The sequence below is a fragment of the Parasteatoda tepidariorum genome, chromosome 3 (genome assembly GCF_982258835.1).
Source record: "Parasteatoda tepidariorum strain Cologne lab strain chromosome 3, Ptep-v5.0, whole genome shotgun sequence".
NCBI lineage: Eukaryota > Metazoa > Arthropoda > Arachnida > Araneae > Theridiidae > Parasteatoda > Parasteatoda tepidariorum.
Window position 1 is genome coordinate 27607067 of NC_141757.1, and position 23242 is coordinate 27630308.

The following is a 23242-nucleotide window of genomic DNA, read 5'->3' on the forward strand; positions in this document are numbered from 1 at the left end:
TCAACAAACGTGCAACCGATAACTTCCGATTTCGGGATCGCATACTGTTACAGCTGTGTGTATTACGGTATAACACAGTTTTTCTGTCTTATCATATTTTAGTGTTTGAACTTTTATTGTAAAGTATCATCATTTGTTCTTTAATTTTGTGTTACGAATATAAAATAATTATTGTAGAAAACTGTGATGTGACTGCATGATGTGTTGTAACTGTGATGTGTTTTTTTTTTAAATTGGTTTATTACAGTTTTTCTATTTATCATTCGCAAGGAAAATCTAGTTCAGTTATTGGTGATGTAACGAATTAAACTATATTAAGAAACATCTCCTTTTTTTTAAAAAAAAAGACACATTTATTTAATCTCAAGGGGAGGTGATGGCGTCAACCCCTTCTTCAATGTAGATGTAAGTATGGCAAAAATGATAGCGACGTTGAATACATCATCTTAGGTCCGGTAACAAAATCATATGGTTTTATTTCTAAATAAAGATGCAATGCTAACTGATAAAAGGCATAAATGGTGATTACAACAAATTAGTACTTAAAAAAATGACCAAAAAAATTATCCAAAATCGATTTGAGGAAAAAAATAAAGATGACGCAAAATTACGCCATTTCTCCACAAAAAAAAAAAAAAAACAAAAAAAATCCCACCTCAGTGAGGAGTTAAAGCTAGATAAAAATCCAACGAACGGACAGCCGTAAATAATTGACGATCAAGTATCGAATGCAAATGAGTGAACTTGAACTAAAGTGTGATACGAAGTACCTGTCCGCGAAGCGGACAATTGACTTCTTCATCTGAGATGGGCACCTGGAATAATGTCTTTATGAAAAGAGATTTAAGGATGGCTTGGATGGGTAGTTGGCTTGGTGGATAGTAGTGATGTCACTATGGCTTGTTTTCTGGTAGGAGGGAATGGAGAAGCTGAACCAGTTCCTCGTTCTGTAGAAGTTCTTGCATCTCTCGGAAGATATGCAGAAATCTGGTAGCAGTATCGGTAGCACTCCTGTGCTCCTTTTTCTTTTGAAGTGACTTTCGTCTTGGTCTCGCAACACAGCCTGTAAAACAGGCAGAATGCTCTCCATTGCAATTTATGCAAGTGGCAGGAAGGCTTCGTGGTTTTGTGCATTTGTATGTCAAGTGATCACCCGCACACTTCATGCAGGCTGGATCGGCAGTATAGTTATTTTGAGTATGGCCAAATTTTTGACATCTATGTATGTTAAAGCGACCTCCTCTGAATCGCTCTATCTGGACTTTTGTAGAGAGAATCTCTTTGATGTTGTAGAAGTCACTGTTCTCTGGGCTATCTGGCAGTATGAACAGAAAGAGGGGGAGGAGCTTGTATCCTTGGCTCTGCCTCTTCTTCAGTTGCTCCATTCTGATAGGCCGTTGACCAACAGCTATGAGTTCTTTATCCAAAGTCACTGTTTTGGAATCGTCTGATAGTCCTTTAATAAGAAATTTAAGTTTTCTGCTGATCTTTTGCAGTTTCTCAGTCTGTTTATGGTCTGTGGTCTCTTTTGCTGGATGGGCTGCAGGTGGGACTACAGGTTCTGGGATGTTGTTAGCAGATGGAATGTCCATGCTCTCTGATGTTTGTGAACCACGAGTTCTTCCGGAGTTTTGTGATTCTTGAAGTTTAAGTGATACTCTAGCTTGTTCATGTTTTCTAGGAGGTTTTGGCTTTTTATCAGAATCAGGTTTCTTGATTGTGCTCAATTGCTTGTTGTGCTCATATTTCCTTATATTTCCTTGATCTCAGTCATTCTTTTCAGCAGTTCATTGTAAATATTTCCGTTTTGCATTTTCTTCTCGCCACTTGAATCTCCGATTTTTATAATTTACTTGCGAACCAACTCATTTCCAACTTCCAAGTACATTCTCGTACTTCAAGCATTTCTGCCAGCTTTGCAGATAAGGTTATTTTTGATCGAGTATCTATAAAATGCTCACTCACTTCATTAGGAACTCTTCGTTTCGCTTGCTCTCAAGTTTAAGTGATACTCTAGCTTGTTCATGTTTTCTAGGAGGTTTTGGCTTTTTATCAGAATCAGGTTTCTTGATTGTGCTCAATTGCTTGTTGTGCTCATATTTCCTTATATTTCCTTGATCTCAGTCATTCTTTTCAGCAGTTCATTGTAAATATTTCCGTTTTGCATTTTCTTCTCGCCACTTGAATCTCCGATTTTTATAATTTACTTGCGAACCAACTCATTTCCAACTTCCAAGTACATTCTCGTACTTCAAGCATTTCTGCCAGCTTTGCAGATAAGGTTATTTTTGATCGAGTATCTGTAAAATGCTCACTCACTTCATTAGGAACTCTTCGTTTCGCTTGATCGGTAATCATGGGATCCAGCAATGTTCCAAAATCTTTTATTCCTACTCCTTGAATCCATTCATTTCGATAGTTTCTTAATTCAAAACCAAACTCTTTCCAACTATTATCGAACTTTTTTTGGTGCTGCATAAGTTTGATCCTAAATTTATCTGGACTTAGCTTAAACCGTTTCATTAAAATTTCTTTAACATGATCATAGTTGCAAGTTTGTTCTTCAGGTTCTCTTGCTATTAGTTTTGTTATGTCAGGTGAGAGAAGAGATAATACATGAGTAATCCGCTCTTCTTTTGGAATTTCTGCTCGTTTTGCTTGACGCTCTAAAATAACTAAATCGAGACTAATTTCATCCATCTTAGGATCGAAATTCTGCATTAACTTGTGAATATAAAGCGTATATCGCTGTGTAGTACCAAGATTTCGATTTGAAGGACCAATTAATTAGGCACTCAGTTTCAATTTCTCTGTTCAAGTTGACGTTCTTCTTATTCTTACCGTTCTTGGCGTAATTTTTCTCTCTTCCTTTTCGTCTTGGCATTTTCCTTCCTCCTTTTCTTTTCCATCCTGGCATTTTCTTTCTTCCACTTCTTTTTCTTTGTGTCTTTTCCGATCTTGGCTGTTTTTTCTTCTTCTTCAATAAGATTGCACTTAATTACTTGAACCATTTCTTTAACCAGATCCACTTCATAATTTTCAGAGTTTTTAATAAGATTGATCAACTCACACACAGTAATAACATTGCCAATGACAGTTTCCCCAACTCCTCACATAATTCGACTAAATCACATTTCCTTGCTCGTCCCAAGGAAGCCATAATGAATAATACTTGAAACACAATTCCTTTGAAGTAAATGGTAAGTTAATCCCGACGCTGCCACCAATTAAATATAGCTGTAGAGAATCAAGCTACATTAAGAAACAGTTTTTTTTATTTAAAAAACACTTTATTTAACAACAAACAGCACATAATGTAACGAAATTTAAGCACCCGTAACAGGTTAGTAATAATCTTGCAAAAAATATAGAAAATCTAGCAACGCGTTAGTCTAAACCTCACATTCAAGAAACGAAAAAACTATCTATTCAAAAATCAACAACTCTCTGTTGCTTCATAAAACTCTCGTGCTTTTTTTAAAAAAAGATTATCTCGTTATATGTTTTGTTTCTTTTATTCTTTTTTTTTATTAGCCAGATATTTTTGTAATATTTTCAGTATTTATAGTGGCATTCCTTCCCTTAAACTGATATTTTAGTGCGATTTTTATTTGTTCGTGACTATAAAGGGGTTAATTATCTCCCACGCTCTCTCTTAGCTGCACTCGATGAATATGTGCTAAAAATAAAGTTTAAAAATGTAGAGAGAAGGTGATCTCACTACATTTTTAAACTTTATTTTTAGCCTCCGTCTTTCATTGTGTGTCTGTATTTTATCGGAATATTTCTTGAAAACCAAGTTAAATTTAACAGAAATGTACTACAGAAATCAAATAAGTCTTCTCTTCCCTTTATCTTTTCATGTTAGAAAAATTTTGTTAAAAATTTAGACACACTGTCTGGAAGACGACACGTGCTTCTTTATTTTCATCCTAGTGCTCGTCTTTTTTAGCCACAAGAGCATATGTAGTGTTTGTAACAGTTTTACGGAACTTCTGATAAGTTGTCTTATCTTGTTTGTCTGTTGGTCAGCCATGAAGTTTGCTTAACATCGCTGTAGCTGAACCATCAATAGAGATCTGCCAGCCTCTCCTCGTATCTGATGTCTTAATCTTAAGTTAATATGTTAATAAAATTATGATAAATTCTTCTGGCATGCCCCCTTCTTATCTAAACAACAATAGCCCTGAAACGCTCAACCAGGAATTAATCCTTCTAGGACGAAGGATTTCGAGAGTATTAAATCTTTCTTTTCTTCAAAATTTAATAAATTCTGAAATTTCTTTTAAATGAAAATCATCTTTAAATAACTTTAAGCCATATCGCAATGAACATCATAATTTATAGATTATTTTTAAATTCAATAATTACAACATAACAAAAACTCTTGATCATTTTGAGTATCTCTTAAAAAGCACAAAAACAACTAAAAGTTGCTTGAAATTTCTTAAATAATTAAGGTAATCAAACTGGTCTTCTTATTATTAGTTGCAAAATACGATTCACTACAAAATTATGAAAAAACATTAATTTTTTTCTCACATGCGCAGTATAAAAGAACTACTTTAATTACTACACAGTTTTCAACGAATTCTTTTACAATTTTGAATCAAAAATATTGTAATTAATTCTAAATTGCACTAAGAATGTTGTTAAATTTAAGAAATATTTTTAGTTATAGCATAAAAGGTAAGAAAAAAAGTTTTTTTTATAAAAATTTTCATTTTTCCATAAATATTTAATCTAGGCATACGGAATGAGAAATGGCATTATCCAAACATTTCTGAAGTTAGGAAATAATTCTTGATGAAGAATAATTCTTGAAGTTAGGAAATAATTCTTGAAGTATAATTCTTGAGAAATATGAAAAAATTTAATATCCAAATTTTTATCCAAACCCTGTATAAGTACTATTCTACCAAAAATACATAAATTTTATCTTTTCTTTTTTAAAATAAAAAAGGAAGCTCTATTTGAAGAACGTGTGATAGCTTCTTATTTATCATTCGATGCTTTTCCTAAAAAATAAATATTTTTTACAGAAAAAAAAAGATAGAGAAAATTTTTTTTTTAAAGAAAATATATTACTACTGCAATGGTATGTTAAAACGTAAATATGTTAATCGTAGTATATGATATTTTGTTTGTATGTTAATCGTATGAGATGAATTTGACAAAAATCACTAAAGAGCATTTTTTTTCTTTTTAGCTGTTGCATGAGATACGTCACTACTGATTTTAAATCTGTAATTGGTTCCTCTCATCAAGCTACAGTTAATTCAAGTGACATTAATTGTCTATTTTTTTAATGAAATGTACAAGTTTAAAAACGTTCGATATAACAAAGGGTTGCATAAACGTTGCAACAAACGTCTAGGGTTGTTATTGCACATCATCAGTAATAAAATCCCCCTCAAGTCCAACAGACTGCCTCATCGTGGCGAGGGGGTGACACTGGGCAGAGTGGGTCGGGAGTGTATACTTCTGGTAAGGCCACCCAAGACGTGATGGCCACTCCATTATCTCCAGCTAAAGTCTGCAGTGACCGGGGCTAAGTCAGTCTTCTGCCGCTGGTGCTCCAGGTCTTTGACCATAGAAGCTGTCCCTTACCCCATCCATGAATTGTTCACTCGGAAATTCTTAACCAGCAAAATGCCTGCCCTTCAGCACTTAATTACAGAGAGAAGACAAATCCTAAATGATCTGAAATCTGTACATAGTGACGCCAACAAAGTCAGGCAAAACAGAGTGAATGCACAATTAAAAACGATGTACTCTCAGATCAAGAGAGACAGGTGGAATGATCTTTGTGCTGGTCTGAACTAAAGATCATCCAACAGTAAATTATGGAAGCAGGTGAAGGGCATTAATAAAGACCAGCCCCAATTCGAAAAAGTATAACACTATACAATCTCAAGATGGCACCTTGGCTCAGAATGAAGAACAGGCAGCTAACATTTTAGGAGAGCATTACCAATCAGCGAGTAGTCTGAAATTTACTGATAACGACGGGAATGTTAAAACTACGGCTAGCAATGTAGTTCATGGCTGTCGCAACAATTCTCATGACGATCCGTCCATTTTCAGCAGACCCTTCTTTGCTCAGGAGCTTGACACAGCAATTTCAGACTCGAACTTAAATACCTCACCTGGGCCTAATGGTGTTCACGGCCAAATGATCTGTCACCTGGGCCCACATGGAAAACAGCGACTTCAAGACATTTTAAAGGACTCCTGGAGACAGGGTCGTCTTCCTCGAGATTGGAAAAAGCAATTGTGGTCCTTAATAGAAAACCTAACAAAGATATTACTTCTACTGAGAGTTTTAGACCCATAGCTTTGACATCTATTTCATGTAAAATTATGGAGAAAATGATTTTAAAGAGATTTACGTTTTACCTAAATGCCCACAACTTTCTACCGAAGGAGCAATATGGATTTAGAGAAGGACACAGCACATCCGACCAGGTGCTATATTTTAGCCAGAGAGTCAGAGACGCACACAACATGAAACCTACAAATCATACCATAGCTACTTTTCTAGACCACTCTAAGGCTTTTGACAGAGTTTGGTCTCAGAAGCTGATTATCAAATTGTATGACAAATTTGGTATACGAGGTAGAGCACTGCCTTGGATCTATAATTTTGTTAGAGATAGATACATTAGAGTGAGGTTCAATGGTTCGACCTCAAATAGTTTTAAAATAAGCCAAGGTGCTCCTCAGGGCTCGATTTTGAGCCCTACCTTGTTCACACTCTTTATTGCTGGAATTGAAAAAGTCATACCTGAGAACTGCGAAATTAGACTATTTGCAAATGACATTGTTCTCTAGAGTTCTGGCTCTGATATTGAAAAGGTTGAGGAGAGAGCGAATCTGGCTCTGGCCGACCTGTGGGGCTTTGCTGTTAACCACAACTCTGTTTTAACCCTTCAAAGTCTACCGTCAGTTTCTTCACAACTAATAGAAAATTATGTAATTTTCGACCAGGAATCCAGTTGAATGGTCAGCTCCTGGAAGTGGAGAAACACCCAAAATACTTGGGCTTCATTCTAGATCCTGATATTCTGGGAAATAGTCATCTGGAACATCTTACTCTGAGAGCTAGGAAACGCATTAATATCCTTAAGTACATTTCGGGTCGTGATTGGAGTGCCGATGCTAGTAACCTTAGAAATACATATGTCTATCTTATTCGACCCATTTTGGAATACGGCTTTTCCATCTTTTGTAGTGCTTCAGACTCTAACCTGCAGAAGCTTGAATGTGTTCAACTCAGTGCTGCAAGAATTATCAAGTGCGTTTGCATTTTCTACCTGAATGACATCGTACTTTATGAAGGTGATCGGCAGCCTTTGAGACTTAGGAGAAATGCATGTTTGGTGAAGTACTACAGCAAGCTCTCCAGTCTAGGCTCTCTGAACCGTACTTCGAAGTTTCTGGGATCATGGAGCAGTAACCAAAGATTCAAGCGTGGTAGTCCCCTTGGACAGGTTGTTTCTGGCAACCTTAGCGCCAGTTCTGTAGAACATTACAGTTTATCACAGATTATCGACCCTTCTGAGGGTCTTGAAGGGGTTCTCTTTCATGTTGACCTTCCTGTCTGGGTTAACAAAAAAATCGATTTGCCGAGCTACATGAAACAGCACTTGAAAGAATTAATTATATCCCCATGAACGCTGTTCAGTTGTATACAGATGGCAGTAGACTTGATTGTGACAGATCTGGCAGTGGCATTTATATTAAACTTCGGGATCAGGAAATAAAAATCAAGAGAAGAAATCCGAACTTCTGCTCTGTATTCCGAAGCGAACTTATTGCAATTCTTGAGGGTCTGGACTCCATCATGTCGCTTTCGTGGTTTATTGATATCTGGATCTTTTCGGATAGTAAAAGTGCTATCCAGCACCCGGCCGATTGGCATAATGTCAGGGACAGTGTTGGTGCTGACATTCTCAGGAAACTAAAACATCTTTCCCTTTCTCATCGATTCCACTGTCAGTGGATTCCGTCACATGTTGATATAGCTGGAAATGAGACCAAAGAAGGTGCTGAAGATACTATTATGAGTGTCGCTCCTCTTACTTATTTGGAGCATTTTTCTAAAAGTAAGGCAAAGAATATGGCTATTTGTACGGTCCCGCCGATACACTCATGGTATCAAAGTAGATGCTCATGGGGCTCCTTGTCTCGGGGCAGCAATAGACGAGAGCAAAGTGTCATTACTCGTTTCCTCTGTGGACATCTGTCATCAATGACTTATAACGATGGTAATAAACACTTCGAAATCTGCACTAAGTGTTCTGCTGCCCAGGCCCCCCTTGACCACATTTTATCTTGTCTGGGACTTACCAGGCAGGACCTAGTTCAAGCTCCCCTGTTGGCGCTAGACTTTCTTAAAGTGAACGAGCTCATGGACCTGATTTAGCTCTGCTGGTCATGGGGATGAAAACAACAACAGGAAGAAAATTGTATAAGAACCCATGCCTTGCATATTGTCGTGCGTGGCTAGGGCTGCTTCCTTATTATGAATTATATCTCCGTGTGTTTTGGAATAGATTATAGTAGGCCTAACCTCATGCGATGGCATTTCTGGGTAATAATTCTTCGAACAAAAAAGCTGATTAGCGAGAATATATTTCTTTCTCTAAAACATCTTAGGCAAAGCAATATTTATAAAAAGAAATTTTAAAAAAACTATGCTCTGATTCCAGAAAATTGATGAAATTACTTACAAGCCCCGGCATGTGCAGTTTCTGAGCTGATGTTAGGCTTTCCAATCACAGAATTGAAAGTAAAACAGGCACTGACAATCGGAGACTTAGTTTTTGGACTAAACATTGAGAGTGTGAAATAGTTCCTGTAAAGTAATATGATCATGCAGGTAAAATATAATTGTCACATTTAGCATTCAAGTTCTATTACTTTAGATTCTCATACCAAAGTTACCCCAAACGGTTCCTAAATTTGGAAGCTCTAGTGTTAATAGACGAAATTTGCAATTTAATTGAAGAAATGTTGCATGAATGCTCTGCAAAATATATAGTTAGTCTAATGTAAGGACTCCCCCAACACAACGTCTGAGACCCTCTTTTGCTATTGTAACAAGAATAGCACATTTCACGGAGGATAGCTTCTCTTCACTTTAGGGCTAACATAATAGACCGAAGAAAATTGTTCCCTTTCTTTCGCCGACCTGAGCCAAAACCTGTTCAAACCAGACTCAAAATTTTTGATGGTCCTATTAAAAAGTATTTTAATGGTTCATGTTGGGTTTAATGCAGATCATGATGGTCCAACATCATTTGAAGGTCAACATCATCCAACATTTTCATTTGCGTGTTCATGGTTTTTGATATGCCAACAATCTTTTATCATTCCATGATGGAAAATGCTAGTTTAATATGATGGTCAACCATCATGGGAAGTTTGTCTCTCACTGACCAACAAGCCATAATGATCCGTAATGGTTTATGATGGTTCCAACTATACATTTCCATGATAGTTTAATGGGAATTCTTGTTGGTTCTCAGAAATATACCATCAAAACAATTTTTTTTTTATGTTGAACCATCATAAATCAGTCTGATTTCCTACATTGGGATGATGGTGGTTCATGATCGTTCCAACATTTGATTTCTAAGATACTATAGTGGAAATTCCTGATGGTTTAACAAGAACAAATCATCAAAACAAGTTGTCATTCTTATATTGGCTCATCATAAATCAGTCCGAATTCGTAGATTGAGGTGATAGTTACTTATGTTGGTTACCATCAAAAAATATAATGGTTCATAATGGAATTTTTGATGATTACCATCTAGATTATGTAGGTCCATCTATGGAAAATCATCAAAATTTTGACTTTGTCAGCAATGATCCATACCCCAACTTGAAATAGTTATACCTTTTTACTATAGTCACCACCACGGGTTCAGATGAATGGCTGGGGGAGTTCTTACATTAGACAAACTATAAAACCATTCATACAGTGACCGAAAATGAATGTCATTTTTTAAGAATATCACATGAAAAATATGCATTTAAATATTTCCTTGACAATGAACCAATTGAGGAAAAAAGTAATAATAAATTAATAAAATATCAATTTATTTTTATGCTATTGCTAATTAATTTTGAAATATCGTGAATTTATTTTAAGTAAAAAAAAAATCGGATTTTTTCTTTGTGTAGCATATGGTCAGAATTTTGAGAAACATGGATGGTTTTTTATTTCAAATTCAAAGCTGTGTGTACTGAACGGTTTCGAGGAATTTTGTCTGACTGCTTCCATACATAAAATTTTTCTATGCTTAAAGTTAGCAAAAATGCATTTTTTTTCCTTATCTAATGGTTGTATTTTTGCGCAGAGTTTGTGAGTTTGTGAAAATTAAAGCAAACGACATTTCAAGTAAATCAAACACAAAACCGTATTTTTCCTTTAAGAAATGTATCTTTTTCTCGACGCTTTTGGATTTTTGACTGGAAAAATATAAAAAAAAGATAGTGTAGGTAGGAGAATAGTGGAAAGTTTGAGACTCTCTTCGTGTTAATTTCAAAATGCGTATTTCAGAGTCATTACTTATATGCGCTATTTTGCTATATTTCCAAATCGAATCGAAACTTTTTTTTTGCTGTCAATTATAAAATTTATTAATCTAATGATTATTTCACTAAATTTTTTTAAAATCATTTAATATTTTCATTTTTTAACTTCATTGTTTTCAAAAAAAAGTTTTAAAGTGAACAGAGGTTCTAGAAAGTTCCAGAGAAATCAAATTTTATAAAAAATGGAATATTTAAAATTTGATTTCTGAGGAATTTTGCGGTCGATGTCACTCAAATTTTGTACTTATAAAAATTGTATTATAAAGGAAACACAAAATATATTGTAAGACAAATTTGAAAGTGTAATTTTTGAAGTCAAATTTAATGCTAATTATCCACAATGAGGTAAGATCATTTGAATATTTTTGCAGCTACATTTCTTCATCTCATTAGAGTCTCGCAGTGGACTGATCGTTAAGACACGTTTCCCAGCAGATCACCAAAGTCAAGCATCACTGGCTGCGGTCAGTGTGCGGATGGGTGACCACTTGAATCAGTCTGCGTTAGGACCGAGGGTGTGCGGTATACCTCGTTAAACTGTGCTATCGTAAAGTGCTCGACTTCGCGTGCAGGTCGTTGGGCTACCGAAGCGGAGGTGTCATCCCCTCTGCAGAGGATCAAAATTGTGATGGCATGTCTTCGGATCATCCTCAGGAATGTTTCCCAGACCGTCGCCAATAGCCCATTGTGCAGCTCTAGTGCGACGTAAATGAACAACAACTCATCAACAACTCAGCAACAACAACTCATCTCATTAGAAATTAATTGTTTTACTTAATAACCTCAGTTCTGTAATCTTCTGTGTGGAAGAAGTGAAATAATAATGCAATTCAAAAATCAGAACGGGAAAACTCAATTAAAAACTTCCCGTGTATTTTGTGCTTATATTAAGTTTAAGAGACGATATGTATTCACGCTTTAATTTACTTGGAAGTTTAATTCTTGAAATTGTATTCAAACTTGCTAGTAAATATACCATGCAAATATTTTACTGTAATTTATAATTTCCGAAAACCCTCTGAAAAATACGAAATTCTAACGAGCCATAAATCACATAGATAGAATAAATTAATAAAGGAAAATGATTTCAATGTTTTGAATGTTATCTTTAGTTTTTTTATGCTCTTAGTTTAATTTAAATGGATTCATAAATTGAATTTTAAATGGAAAAAATTACATTGTAAAAAGTACAACTAGAATAATAAATTTTTTCTACAGCCAGCATAGACGCAAATATAAATCAAAATCAGGAACTCTCATTAGGAATTCTCATTCATTAAAAATTCTCAAGGACTCCACAGTTTTTATTTTTACTTACAACATAGCCTCTGATTTTATCTCCACCTCTTTTACCACGTTGCCGTGCTATGTGTAAAGCTTGTTTGTACGTGTGAAACATGCTGATTGCATTTTATTATTTTTTTAACGAACACTGTACTCTTTGTAAATAAAATAGGCGTCTCATGTTTTCCGAGATGTTCCCATTTTCGATAGTTATTTTTCCCTTTCCGTCTCCATGATTTTACTAAATTAAAATTTTTTCCCAACTCTATTTCATTCTATTTTCACACTGAAATGTACTATCTTGGAGAAAAAAGCAAGACTTTGAGAAACCATAGTACAGAAGAGGGGATTAGTACGGATGTGTTGAGAGAAAAAAAAATTTTCATAGACACTTTTTCTATTAAAAAAAAAAGAATAAGCTTTTATCGATCTCGTAGGTTCTTATTAATATTGTCCCTTCCTGTTTTTAAGCTTATTTTGTCACAGAAAAGAGAATATTTACGGTTAATGTTTGGTGCGAGGGTTATCAGCTGTCTAATATTAAAGAAATGTTATCAGAATTTGTGTTAAAAAAAATCAGAAATTTACGTACTCGCAGTCTTCAGATTCACGAATATCATTCACTGTTAATCCCACAAAACACAAGTTAAAAATATCCTCTCTCGCTTGAAGATACATGGTGTAGTTTTCGAAATCCATGGAGTACAGCTCCTCATAAATTGATCTTGTTGGGTACTTCTAAAAAAGGAAGCATTAGGACAGTAGATAGTTGGAAATGTTGAAAAAACTTTAGATAAATAGACTTTAGATTTAGAAATTTTACCAAACTGCCACGAAATTTTATAGCAAAGAAACTAATTATTCAGCCATTAAACACAAGAATTTCAAACAAAGAAAAAACATTGGTCGATCCAAAAATAGATGAAAGATCGCATATTAAATAGATTTCTTATGATAAATGTAAACAAATCGGTTGAACATTAGGCGATATATTACCATAAATAACTAAAAAACAAACCTAAATTAGCCAAGATTTAGAAAGTAACTACTTGATATTAGTGAAATAAAAAGGAATACCATAAAAAACAGGTAAATAATTGTTTTTAACAAAAAGAAATACTTAAAAGCGAATGCCAAACTTGGCGATTCGGAAATAAGTTTGGCGAAAACTTATTCAGCCAATCTCTTACCATTATTTATTAGTTTTATTGTACACAAGCACTTAAAAGTGTTAAATAAATCGATAAATATTGCTTAAAAGTAATATTTTTAATAAATATATACTACTTAATAGGTCCTATAATTGGTATATAGTTAAAATTGTACAATTCAAGCAACCCTGAAAGTTATTCACTTATTTTTTTAAAACAAATAGACGAAACTAAGCTTTCAAAAAACAAATTCTGACAACTTAATATCGTTTATATACTACATATATGACTAAATAAATGTAATAAGCTATAAATAAATGAGAAATTCACCTCTTATAAGAGAGCTCCCCTTCCAGGCTGCCGTATCTTTGTATCTTTTGCAATTTATTATCCAATTCTTCCTCCTTTTCAAATTTAAAGGAAATTTGAACATTCGAAAGCCTTTTTCTTTATTTGTTTGTACAACTTTTCAGCCGCACAACCACCCATATCATTAGTTTTAGGAGGTACCCAAATAGACTTTACTTTCACGCTAATACTAGCATAACGTGAACTTTCGAAATTGTCTGCTCCAACATACCGGATAGTTCAGCTCTCATAGTATAAGAGCCTTAGATAAAGATATTATCTAGGTAAGCAAGCAGACGCGAGAGAGATCGAAGAAAAGGAAAACGATTACGATCCTTTATAATCTCCAGGCACAATTTATTTAAATTATAAACTTTAAAATTGAATAAAGGGAGACGTATTTTGGTTCTCTTTTATACTTTGAATTTAAAAACCATATTCCGTTATTGCGAAATATATATATAAATATAAACACAAATTAATATGAAAAACATGAATAAAAACTAAATTGAAGAGAAACAAGAATGAGAAAGCAATAGTCGTTATCAAGACACATCTATTGCTACATGCGATATTTCTGAATAGAGAACAATTATCCTAATGCCTCTATCACACGAGAGAAAAATATGTGCAACTGCAAGTGTAAGTGCAACTGTAAGTGAAATTCCTCCGTTCGGAGTTGCCGAAAGGGTTGCTTAATTGCCTGAAGGGTTGCATGAAATTGGGTTACCATATTTTGTTATTTATCTTTACTTTTGGCTCATATTTAATTTTATCATATGATTCTATTATATCATAGTTTCTCAACGATGTTCGTAAAGATGCTGTAGAATATTGATTGATTTTGATTTAATTTTCTACATTTGTATTTGTGTTAAGTCTTTTCTTCAGCAGGAAATTAAAATTCTGAAAGCTTTGTTTCCCCATTAGTGAAGTAGCATAGTATAAAAAGGATTATGATTTCTACCTCATAATATGAGATAATATTAAGATATCATTGAATTTCATGCTGCGTCCCTAAAAAGATAAGGGGTGAAAGGGGGATAGACTTAAATACTATCTAGAATTTTGACGATTTTTTTACTTTGATTTGAGTGACTAATGTATAAAACATGGTGCGTAGCATTTTTAAAAAGTGCTTTTTAAGTGAAGTAGCATAGTATAAAAAGGATATGATTTCTACCTCATAATATAAAGTGATATTAAGATATCAATGAATTTCATGTTGTGTCCCTAAAAGGATAAGGGGGTGAAAGGGGGATGGACTTAAATACTATCTAGAATTTTGACGATTTTTTTTTATCTTGATTTGAGTGACTAAGGTATAAAACATGGTGCGTAGCGTTTTTAAAAAGTGCTTAAAGGTGCTTATTTTTGATTTTCATTTTTTAAAGGCCCTTAAAGGTGCTTTTCTTAATAAGTGTTTTTAAAAAGTGCCTTATTTTCCTTTTTCGAAAAAGAGATTTATGAAAAGGAATGTCGATTTTCGCCACATATTATGTAAAAACGTACTTTTCACATTTTTCTATTTCACGTTTTCAGAATTCATTCGTCCCGCACTGGACTGATCGTTAAGACACGGTTCCCAGCAGATCACCGAAGTCAAGCATCACTGGCTATGGTCAGTGTGCGGGTGGGTGACCACTTGGATCAGTCTGCGTAGGGACCGAGGGTGTGCGGTATGGGTCCTCGTTAAACTGTGCTACCGCAAAGTGCTCAACTTTGCTCGCAGGTCGTCGGGCTACCGAGGCGGGGGTGCCATCCCCTCCGCAGAGGATCAAAATTGTGATGGCATGTCCTCGGATCATCTTCCGGGATGTTTCCCAGAGCGTCGCCAATACCCCATTGTGCAGCTCTAGTGCGACGTAAATTAACAACAACAGCAGAATTCATTTAACCATGATCAATTTCAGCGTACCGTCAGTCCATAGCGTATGAAAACGCCAATCATTTTACAGGTTTGGTGAAATACTTGCGAGTCCGCATGTGCGTCTAGTGAGCTGGGTTCGGTGAGATTCTTGCTCTCTCATGCTGTATTTTGCAAGATATTCTCAATTTCAGGCTTTATTTTCCACCCTCTGAAATCGAACCGAAAAATCTCTTGATCATTTTTTTAATGGCTAATATAATCAAGAAAACAGTTCTTTGTCAAATTCTAGTTATTTTATCATGATCATGTAAAGTCTGAGAATTATTTTGCATTTTGTCAATTTACCTAGAGCTTTAAAACATTTTTTGAGTGCCTAAAGGTCTGGTTTCTTAGGACAAGCGCCTTATCTCAGCGTCAGCGGGACGTCAACGTCCCGCTGACGCCAACAAAATACTGGTTTGTTAGCTGAAGGCCTGGTTTCTTAGAACTAGCGCCTTATCTGGGCGTCAGCGGAAAGTTGACGTAGAGCTGACGCCAAAAAAATACTTTTTTGTTAGCTCAGCGTGAGCAGTCGGTCCTACGCAGACATTATCTCTCATCGCGCATGCGTTAATAACGTAAACAAATATTTATTTTGAATTTGTATTGATTTTGTTATTGTCGACCAGTGTTTTAGAGAACAAAAAATGACTTTGTCCAAGAAAAAACACATTATAGCTTAGTTAAATGAAGAGTGCTATATTTAATGAAGAAGCTATGTTTAATGTCAAAATCAAAATCTTGGCTGATTTCAATGTGCTGTTGGATGTTGTCCGCCATTGCTTCTGTGGTTAACGTCACGTTGTAATCCAACTGCAGTTGAGTTGGACGGCAATTGTAGTTCAAGATGAGCGTTCGATGACGCATACTATCAAACTCACAAATGGACCAATCAGAGGTTAGCGCTGATTTCCAGCTGACGGCGTCCTGTCCTAAGAAACCAAGCCTTAAAATGTCCTTAAAAGTTGCTTATTTTTTGTTGAAAGATTTGGCTCCGCACCCTGTAAAAGCATAGTTTATTTATATATATTTACTATGTAACATGCTAGCTAGGCAAGTGCGGTATCATTATCTATGTAAACACTAAATCGAATGAGAATAAAAACAAGCTGTCTGATTTAATAGTTTAACAATTCGAAAATTTATAAAAAGTTTAATGTGTAGAAAGGACAATTTTATGACTTATACCACTTTATGCAACTGACATTGCTATCTAATCAAGTAAGGCATTTCTTCAAATTTATTTTTTAAGCTTAATTCAAAAACATAGTCCTTTGAAATAATTCTGTAGAAGAAATGATGGTTTAATGTATGAAATATAAAATTTTTGAATTACCTTTCACTCATAAAATATTTATAACATCAAAACTATTAGATCTATCAAATCAATTCTATTTTTTAAATTAAGTCTAGAAAATACATAATAAATAATGTCAGACTTGTCTATACTACAATGTCTCAGAATTTTATTTTCATCAAATTAATTTACATTACATGAAGGGATCATCAATTTTATTCATTTACACATTGCATATCAGGAATATCACTTTTATGAAAATTATTTTTTCCACTTTCTTAGTAAAATTGCTTTTTAAGTATAAGAGGATTTTCAATGTCATACTTACATTTTATTATTGTAAAATTTAAAACATTCATTATTGGTATAAGATAATTTAATTTAAAATTATAGGATTTATTTTGGGACAAATTTATTGTAATATACAGTATATAAATTAAAATTTATTTATAACTATGAAAATAAAATATTTTATTAAGAACATACTTTTAATGTATCATATTATTTTGTTATAGCCCTTTACGTGTTTTGTTTTGCATTTTAAATAATACAAGAATCAATTTAAAAAATAAAACATTTATTGTCAAGTGAAACATTTAGAACATTATTCATTTTTATTTCTTATTTTTTAATTTCTTCCATAAAAACAGTATTACATCTCTTTCCTTCTTTACCAGATAAACCTTACAGGATTATACGAAATATCTGAAATAAAAGAAAGAAATCACTTTCATGATAAAATTTTACCAACACATTATTAGAATAAGGAAGATTAAATGCCAATAATTTGAAATCATTTAAGTCCTTAGGTATCCCTTTTAAACTTACTTTAAGTTTGACAGATATTTTGATTATAGTTCTAAGATTATTCTATACACTAATGAAAGATGGCAGGTGTGTTTAGTTTTGTAGTTCTTATGTTTGGATTGAAATTTGTTTCAAGAAAAATAAATTGTATTTATAAACGAAGACTCTTAAAAATGTAATTATATTGAAAAATTAGTAAGGTACACTTACATACTTACTGTCATTATAGAAAAGCTAAGTATCAAGAGATAAATGTGAAGTATAAATAAAAAGTAAAGTATCATTAGTTAACTTTGAATAATTATAAACAAAATATTATACAAATCATCATACACAAAAAAAAAAAAATAGAAGGGATGAATGTAGAAACAGACAAGGAGATTGGGAATTTGCATTTTTAATAATTACTTTTTATATATAATATACTACCTTTCTTGTAATACTTTTCAATAATTACTGGAAAATGGGGTAACTTTGTGAGAAACAAGGTAAATATTTACCACACATATTTTCTAACTTGTTTTAAAATGAGATTTTCAAAAATTAAAAGAATTCTTAGGGAAGAATAAAATAATTATTTCACTAATAATTATAAAACTTTCAAATAATCGGACACATGCTTTTACAATCAACAGAAACAAAGATTAAAATTTAAAAATAAAGAAATATAATCATTATTATATTTTATGTTATAATACTGAAACAAAGTTTGGCGAGTTGCTTGGCGAATATTTCAAAGTAAAGCTTTTCGCCAGTATAATTCTTTACATATATAAAAATAGAAATTATTTCTATTTAAAGTAATTAAAACTTTGATCGGAACAAATTATAATAAGTTTTAATTTTATTAGCTTAAAATAAAAAAATATTTTAAAAGAAAATTTATCGCAAAAATAATGTACTATACTTACCGATACTAAAATCGTGTGCAGGTTCCTGTTATGGTAGTACATCAACTGCATTGAGATGGTCATCTCATAGTGCGAAAGTATTTTTAATGCTTTCATTTTAAAGGAAATGTTATTATTAAACTAAAAACTTGTTCCGTCTCATCTATAAAAAAATTTCATCCGATCATCCTCTTCCTAACGTCGCCGCCATTTTTATTTACATTTGTATATGTCATCACATAAAATTGAAACGTCATAAAAAGCAAACGATCTGATTGGTTCATGAAAGAAATTGCCTGAACGGTTGCAGATATTTCGTGCAACCGTAATTTCTATATCACACGAGCGATTTTTGGAGAAATTTCACTTACAGTTGCACTTACACTTGCAGTTACACTTGCAGTTGCACATATTTTCTCTCGTGTGATATAGCCATAAGATAAAAATTATTCTTTACATGTGTCGATATCGCAAAAAAAAAACTTATTTTTGGAAAAAATCATGAAATTAAAGAAAAATGTAAAAGTAAATCACACTTTATATATATATATTTAAATTTTAGTATAAAGTGTTCAGAAGTCTCTTAAAATTTCAAAGGAAATGTATTTTTAATGTCTCAGTTTTAGTTTTACTTCTTGTTTTTTTTTTTCTATTTCCAAATAAAATAAAACAATAATTATATGTATCAATTTTTAGATATAACTTATCTTCAACAAAATGTTTTACGGAAAGTGGATTTCTAGTTTTTATTGATTTAAAGCCAAACTGGAATAAAATTAAAATAAATGGCATTTATGTTTACAAAATATATATGCCAGCACAATTAATTGATTCTTTGATAGAGAATTTTTTGGGACTTACCTCTGGAGGTTCTGCTATTTCACCCTCAACACAATACCGTTGATGAAAACATTCACATAAATTCTGGTACTCCTCAAATTCAGGTAGTGTTTGACATCTTTCACTAAATCTCGGATCACTACAAATGTAGGATGACATAAATCTGAAAACCAAACAGTTATAATTTATTAGTAGTTTCGTTAAAATTTATTTATTTATTGAATTCATGAAAGTGAGGAATTATGGAAATAATACCGGTTTCTTTAAGCAATTATCGTGCCTGTATGAAACTAATCGAATATTATGTCCGAAAAACAGATTTTTTTTTTATCCAATAGCAAAGGCCCTCAAATTGTGGACCTTATTAATTATGTTAATGTGCAAAATGTATGGAATATTTATTATCAACTAATAGCAGATATATAGTTCATAGTATGCTGTGTTTCTCAGAGGAACATTTAAGGTGAGCAATAAACACAGGAACGCGTGTCAGCATAAAATATTAAAAAAATGACTTTAAATTGCATGAAAATCAATTTTACTAAACATATTTCTCAAATTTTTCTTTTATTATTTTGTATTTATTTAGGTCAAAGTAAGAGTAATGCAGTATATTTAGCATATTAATAATATATGATTACTAAATACCGGCATGAAACACCGGTCTCTTTTTCTGCGTTAATCGGTAAGTCCTCAAGACACGGCTCACTTTTAAACAATAATTCGTTTTAAACAATAATTCGCACTTTTTTGCAGTTGGCTAGATTTAAGGGAAACAGGAATTTAGCAATGGAATTCCTTTAAATTACGAAATCAATTACTGATAAATTTTGAAATAAAAATAAAAGAATATTTTTTTAACAATTGTTTTTTATTTTGGATTTCATATTTAAGATTTTATAATTCTAATAATCTAACAGATTTTTTTTCTCTAGAGATAAGGTCCTCTAATAATCTAACAGATTTTCTATTCTTTTCTGACTATGCGACTGTTTATTGTAATTAAAAAATACCAAAATGCATTTTTGCTTGAAATAAGAGCGTCAGAATAAACATATAGAAAGAGAGAAAGTTGAACCTCCGTTTTACGTTGTCTGTTTCGTTCGTTATCTCGCTTCCTACGTCATTTTTGTTAGTCCGTGAAAATTGTACATATCGATAATGTTAAATTATCATGGATTTTAGGTCACCATTTTCGAGAAAATCCAGCCTTATACGTTCAAGATCAAAATCCTTCTTTCTCTACAATATTCGCACATTTCTTAAAGATCTTGCTTATAAGCTTTTATAATATTTGTATTCTATGAGAAGAAATTTCCCTCTTGAGTCAATATCGGAAACATGGTGGATGGGCAAAGCAAAGGAAATAGGAAATATGGGAGCTTAAATTGATTTGAGGTTGGATTTTATTCAAGCAATCTTCAGGAATTGAATCTTGGAACAGTCCAAACATTTAAAGAACGATTCACTTAACAATTCGTTTTCTTGAGCATGAGATATCATTCTAAAACAAAAATAAATGTGCTGGTTGCTCTGGATCTGATTTTCTTTCAGCGTTGGATAGTGTCGATCATTACAACAGGAACGGATCATTAATTAAACGTCTTGGGGTTAATTGTGTTTTGGTATCCAACGGGAACATTGGCCCTTCTGAATAAAATTGCGTGAAGATTTTCAAAAGTCGATGACACGTATATCGACAACAACACATATTCTCTTACTTTTCAGTTCCTTGAATATCTCATTTCATTGTTAATATCTGTTCCCGATGATTTCAGTAGCTTCTCCCGATAATAGTGACGGAAAAAAAATAAAGATGAGTAAAATATATGGGATGATATCCTTAATACTCATCACGAGTTTTAAAGCATTAAACATTCTGAAACGTTTGCGAATAAATAGTTCGTCCAAAGTAAGAACTCCACCAGCCATTCCTCTAGACCATAGGTTACCAAAATGGTCCAGGTGAACCCCCAGGCGTCCATCGGAGACCACACGGGGGTCCACGGGGACGTGAAAAGAAAACAGGGGTACACAAGTTGTAAGTCGGGGTCCACGAAAAATTTTTCGGTTTTCATAATAGAGAACAAAATTTTTGGCTTGGATTTACCTATCTATGTAGGCAGGTAGCATCATTCACTTGGTAGGTACTTAAAAATATTCGAGACTCAGTTCAAACACAGAATTGAATGGAACAATAGATAACAGTACTAGAGTACACCACATGTCGCCACTTGCAAAGTAATACGGCCCGTGCTCCCGCTCGCATGTAAATGCACTGCATGATGACTTATAGATTTGGTAATAATAGATTTGAAGATATTCTGACGATGGAAATACCACCATGGATCATGCAGCTACTTGAGCTCAGCACCAACGAGGAACTGAAGGGGAAATTTAAAAAAGGCTATCAAACATTTTAGCTGCAAGCAGAAATCCCCGAAAAATATCCTGGGCTGTGGGAAATTGCGAGAAATTTTTCTGAAAATTTAATTCCCTAGTCATATCTTGTCGAACGAAGCTTCAGTGCCGTTACCAACCTGTTAATAAAAAAAACGATTGACATTGATAATTTGCTGTCAATTCATCAAGTACATCCGTCTCATTAAAAGTATGACTATTTTTTATTGTTGATTTACATTTCAGAGTTCATTGTTAATTTTTTGTCAATTGTTGATTGTTTGTAATAATAAATGTTTATAATTTTGTATAAACGCAAGTATTATTTTGATAAATAGGACACAAGAAAATTTGTTACTTTTTTTTACTTCTTAACACCCCCAGTTTAGGGTGATGTTTTTTAGGAGTTTTGCGAATACAGTAGAAATGTAGTAACAGGGGGTCTACCGAAAATAGTAAAACTTTGAAAGTGGTCCACGAGAAAGAAAAGTTTGGGAACCTCTGGTCTAGACCTATGGAGGTGACTATGGTAACGAGATCTAATAAAATGATCCAATTTACAAAAAGACAAAGAAGCAAATTAACAATCAAAACATTAAATCAAATTTGAAAAGCGCCTAAAGCAGCTAAAACCAAATTTGCTTTATTTTAGTTTAGATATTCAAACAAACATTTAAAGCAGGAAAGAGTAATAAAAGGAAGAAAACAAAATGAATGTGCGTTTGTAAAACGGCACTTCTTCAGGGGACACACTGCCCACAAGTACGCAGGAGCCTTTCTGTTGTCAGGGGAAAAATGAAAACTGACAATGCCCTGAGGTTCCATAATGGTAGACAAATAAGAAAATCATTACCAGAATTGAAAAGCACCAAAAAATAATGAACCAGAAAACACTACATAGAAGTATACATATTAAGACTTAAAGATGAAACAGCTACTTTTCAACAAAAAAAAAAACAAAATAAGTTACAGTTACAGTTAAATTAACCAAATCAAAAATTAAATATAAATTGCCAAATCAGTAAAAAAATATCATAAATTAAGTTCTGACACCTATTTGAAAATCTTGAACAACGAAACAAAAATATTCAAAGAGCAAAAAAAAAAATTTTTTTTTTGAACCGCTGCCATCTGCTTTGGAAAAAGAAAACCTTAATTTCACCATTGGCCTATTTTAGCTGGCTTCAATATCTACCAAACTATTGAAATGTTTTTAAAATAACTTTAATTATTCTTCAAAAACAAATACCAATAAATAAATAATTTTCGAAAATGTTAAGATTACCAAAATTTATACAATCCTCTTTATTAACGTCTTCATTAATCAAATAATTATCAAAAATTTCTAAACAAATATTCTTTAAATTATTGTGTGTTATACTCGTGAAAAGATTTTCAAAATCACATGTAAGAATATTATTAATATTATTGTTATTTAAATATTTAATAACATCTTGGTTGTTATTAATAATAAAATGCTTATCATTCAAAATAATCTAATTTAAAATAATATTTAAATAATTAAAAAAACGTTTACCAAAAACAGAAATATAAGAGCCAGTACTGCAAGTTACAAATCTAAATTTAACTGGTGTTTTGTGAAACTTAATTGCAGGAAATAAATAAGGGTAATTAAATCTATTGAGTTTTAATCCTATTTTCTTGGAAAAAGCTAAAATTCTATTATCAATTTCTTCTTCAAAATTAT

At 32.9% G+C, this 23242-nt stretch overlaps 1 protein-coding gene and 1 long non-coding RNA gene across 2 annotated transcripts in view; both read right to left on the bottom strand.

Annotated features, from left to right (window-relative positions):
- The window catches only part of LOC107445808 (uncharacterized), a 111755-nt gene that overhangs the window by 74634 nt on the left and 13879 nt on the right, over positions 1 to 23242 (bottom strand). The window contains exons 5-7 of the mRNA XM_087160050.1: positions 19156 to 19297; positions 12485 to 12630; positions 8736 to 8860 (exon numbers count right to left, since the gene is read on the bottom strand). Of these exons, the coding sequence (XP_087016176.1) occupies positions 8736 to 8860; positions 12485 to 12630; positions 19156 to 19297 (413 nt within the window). The remainder of the gene's footprint in view (positions 1 to 8735; positions 8861 to 12484; positions 12631 to 19155; positions 19298 to 23242) is intronic.
- Positions 17158 to 18513, bottom strand: LOC147813484 (uncharacterized). Its single transcript, XR_015432468.1, has 2 exons — positions 18316 to 18513; positions 17158 to 17302 (listed from the first exon to the last, which is right to left on the bottom strand). It is a non-coding gene; the product is annotated as an uncharacterized LOC147813484 (long non-coding RNA).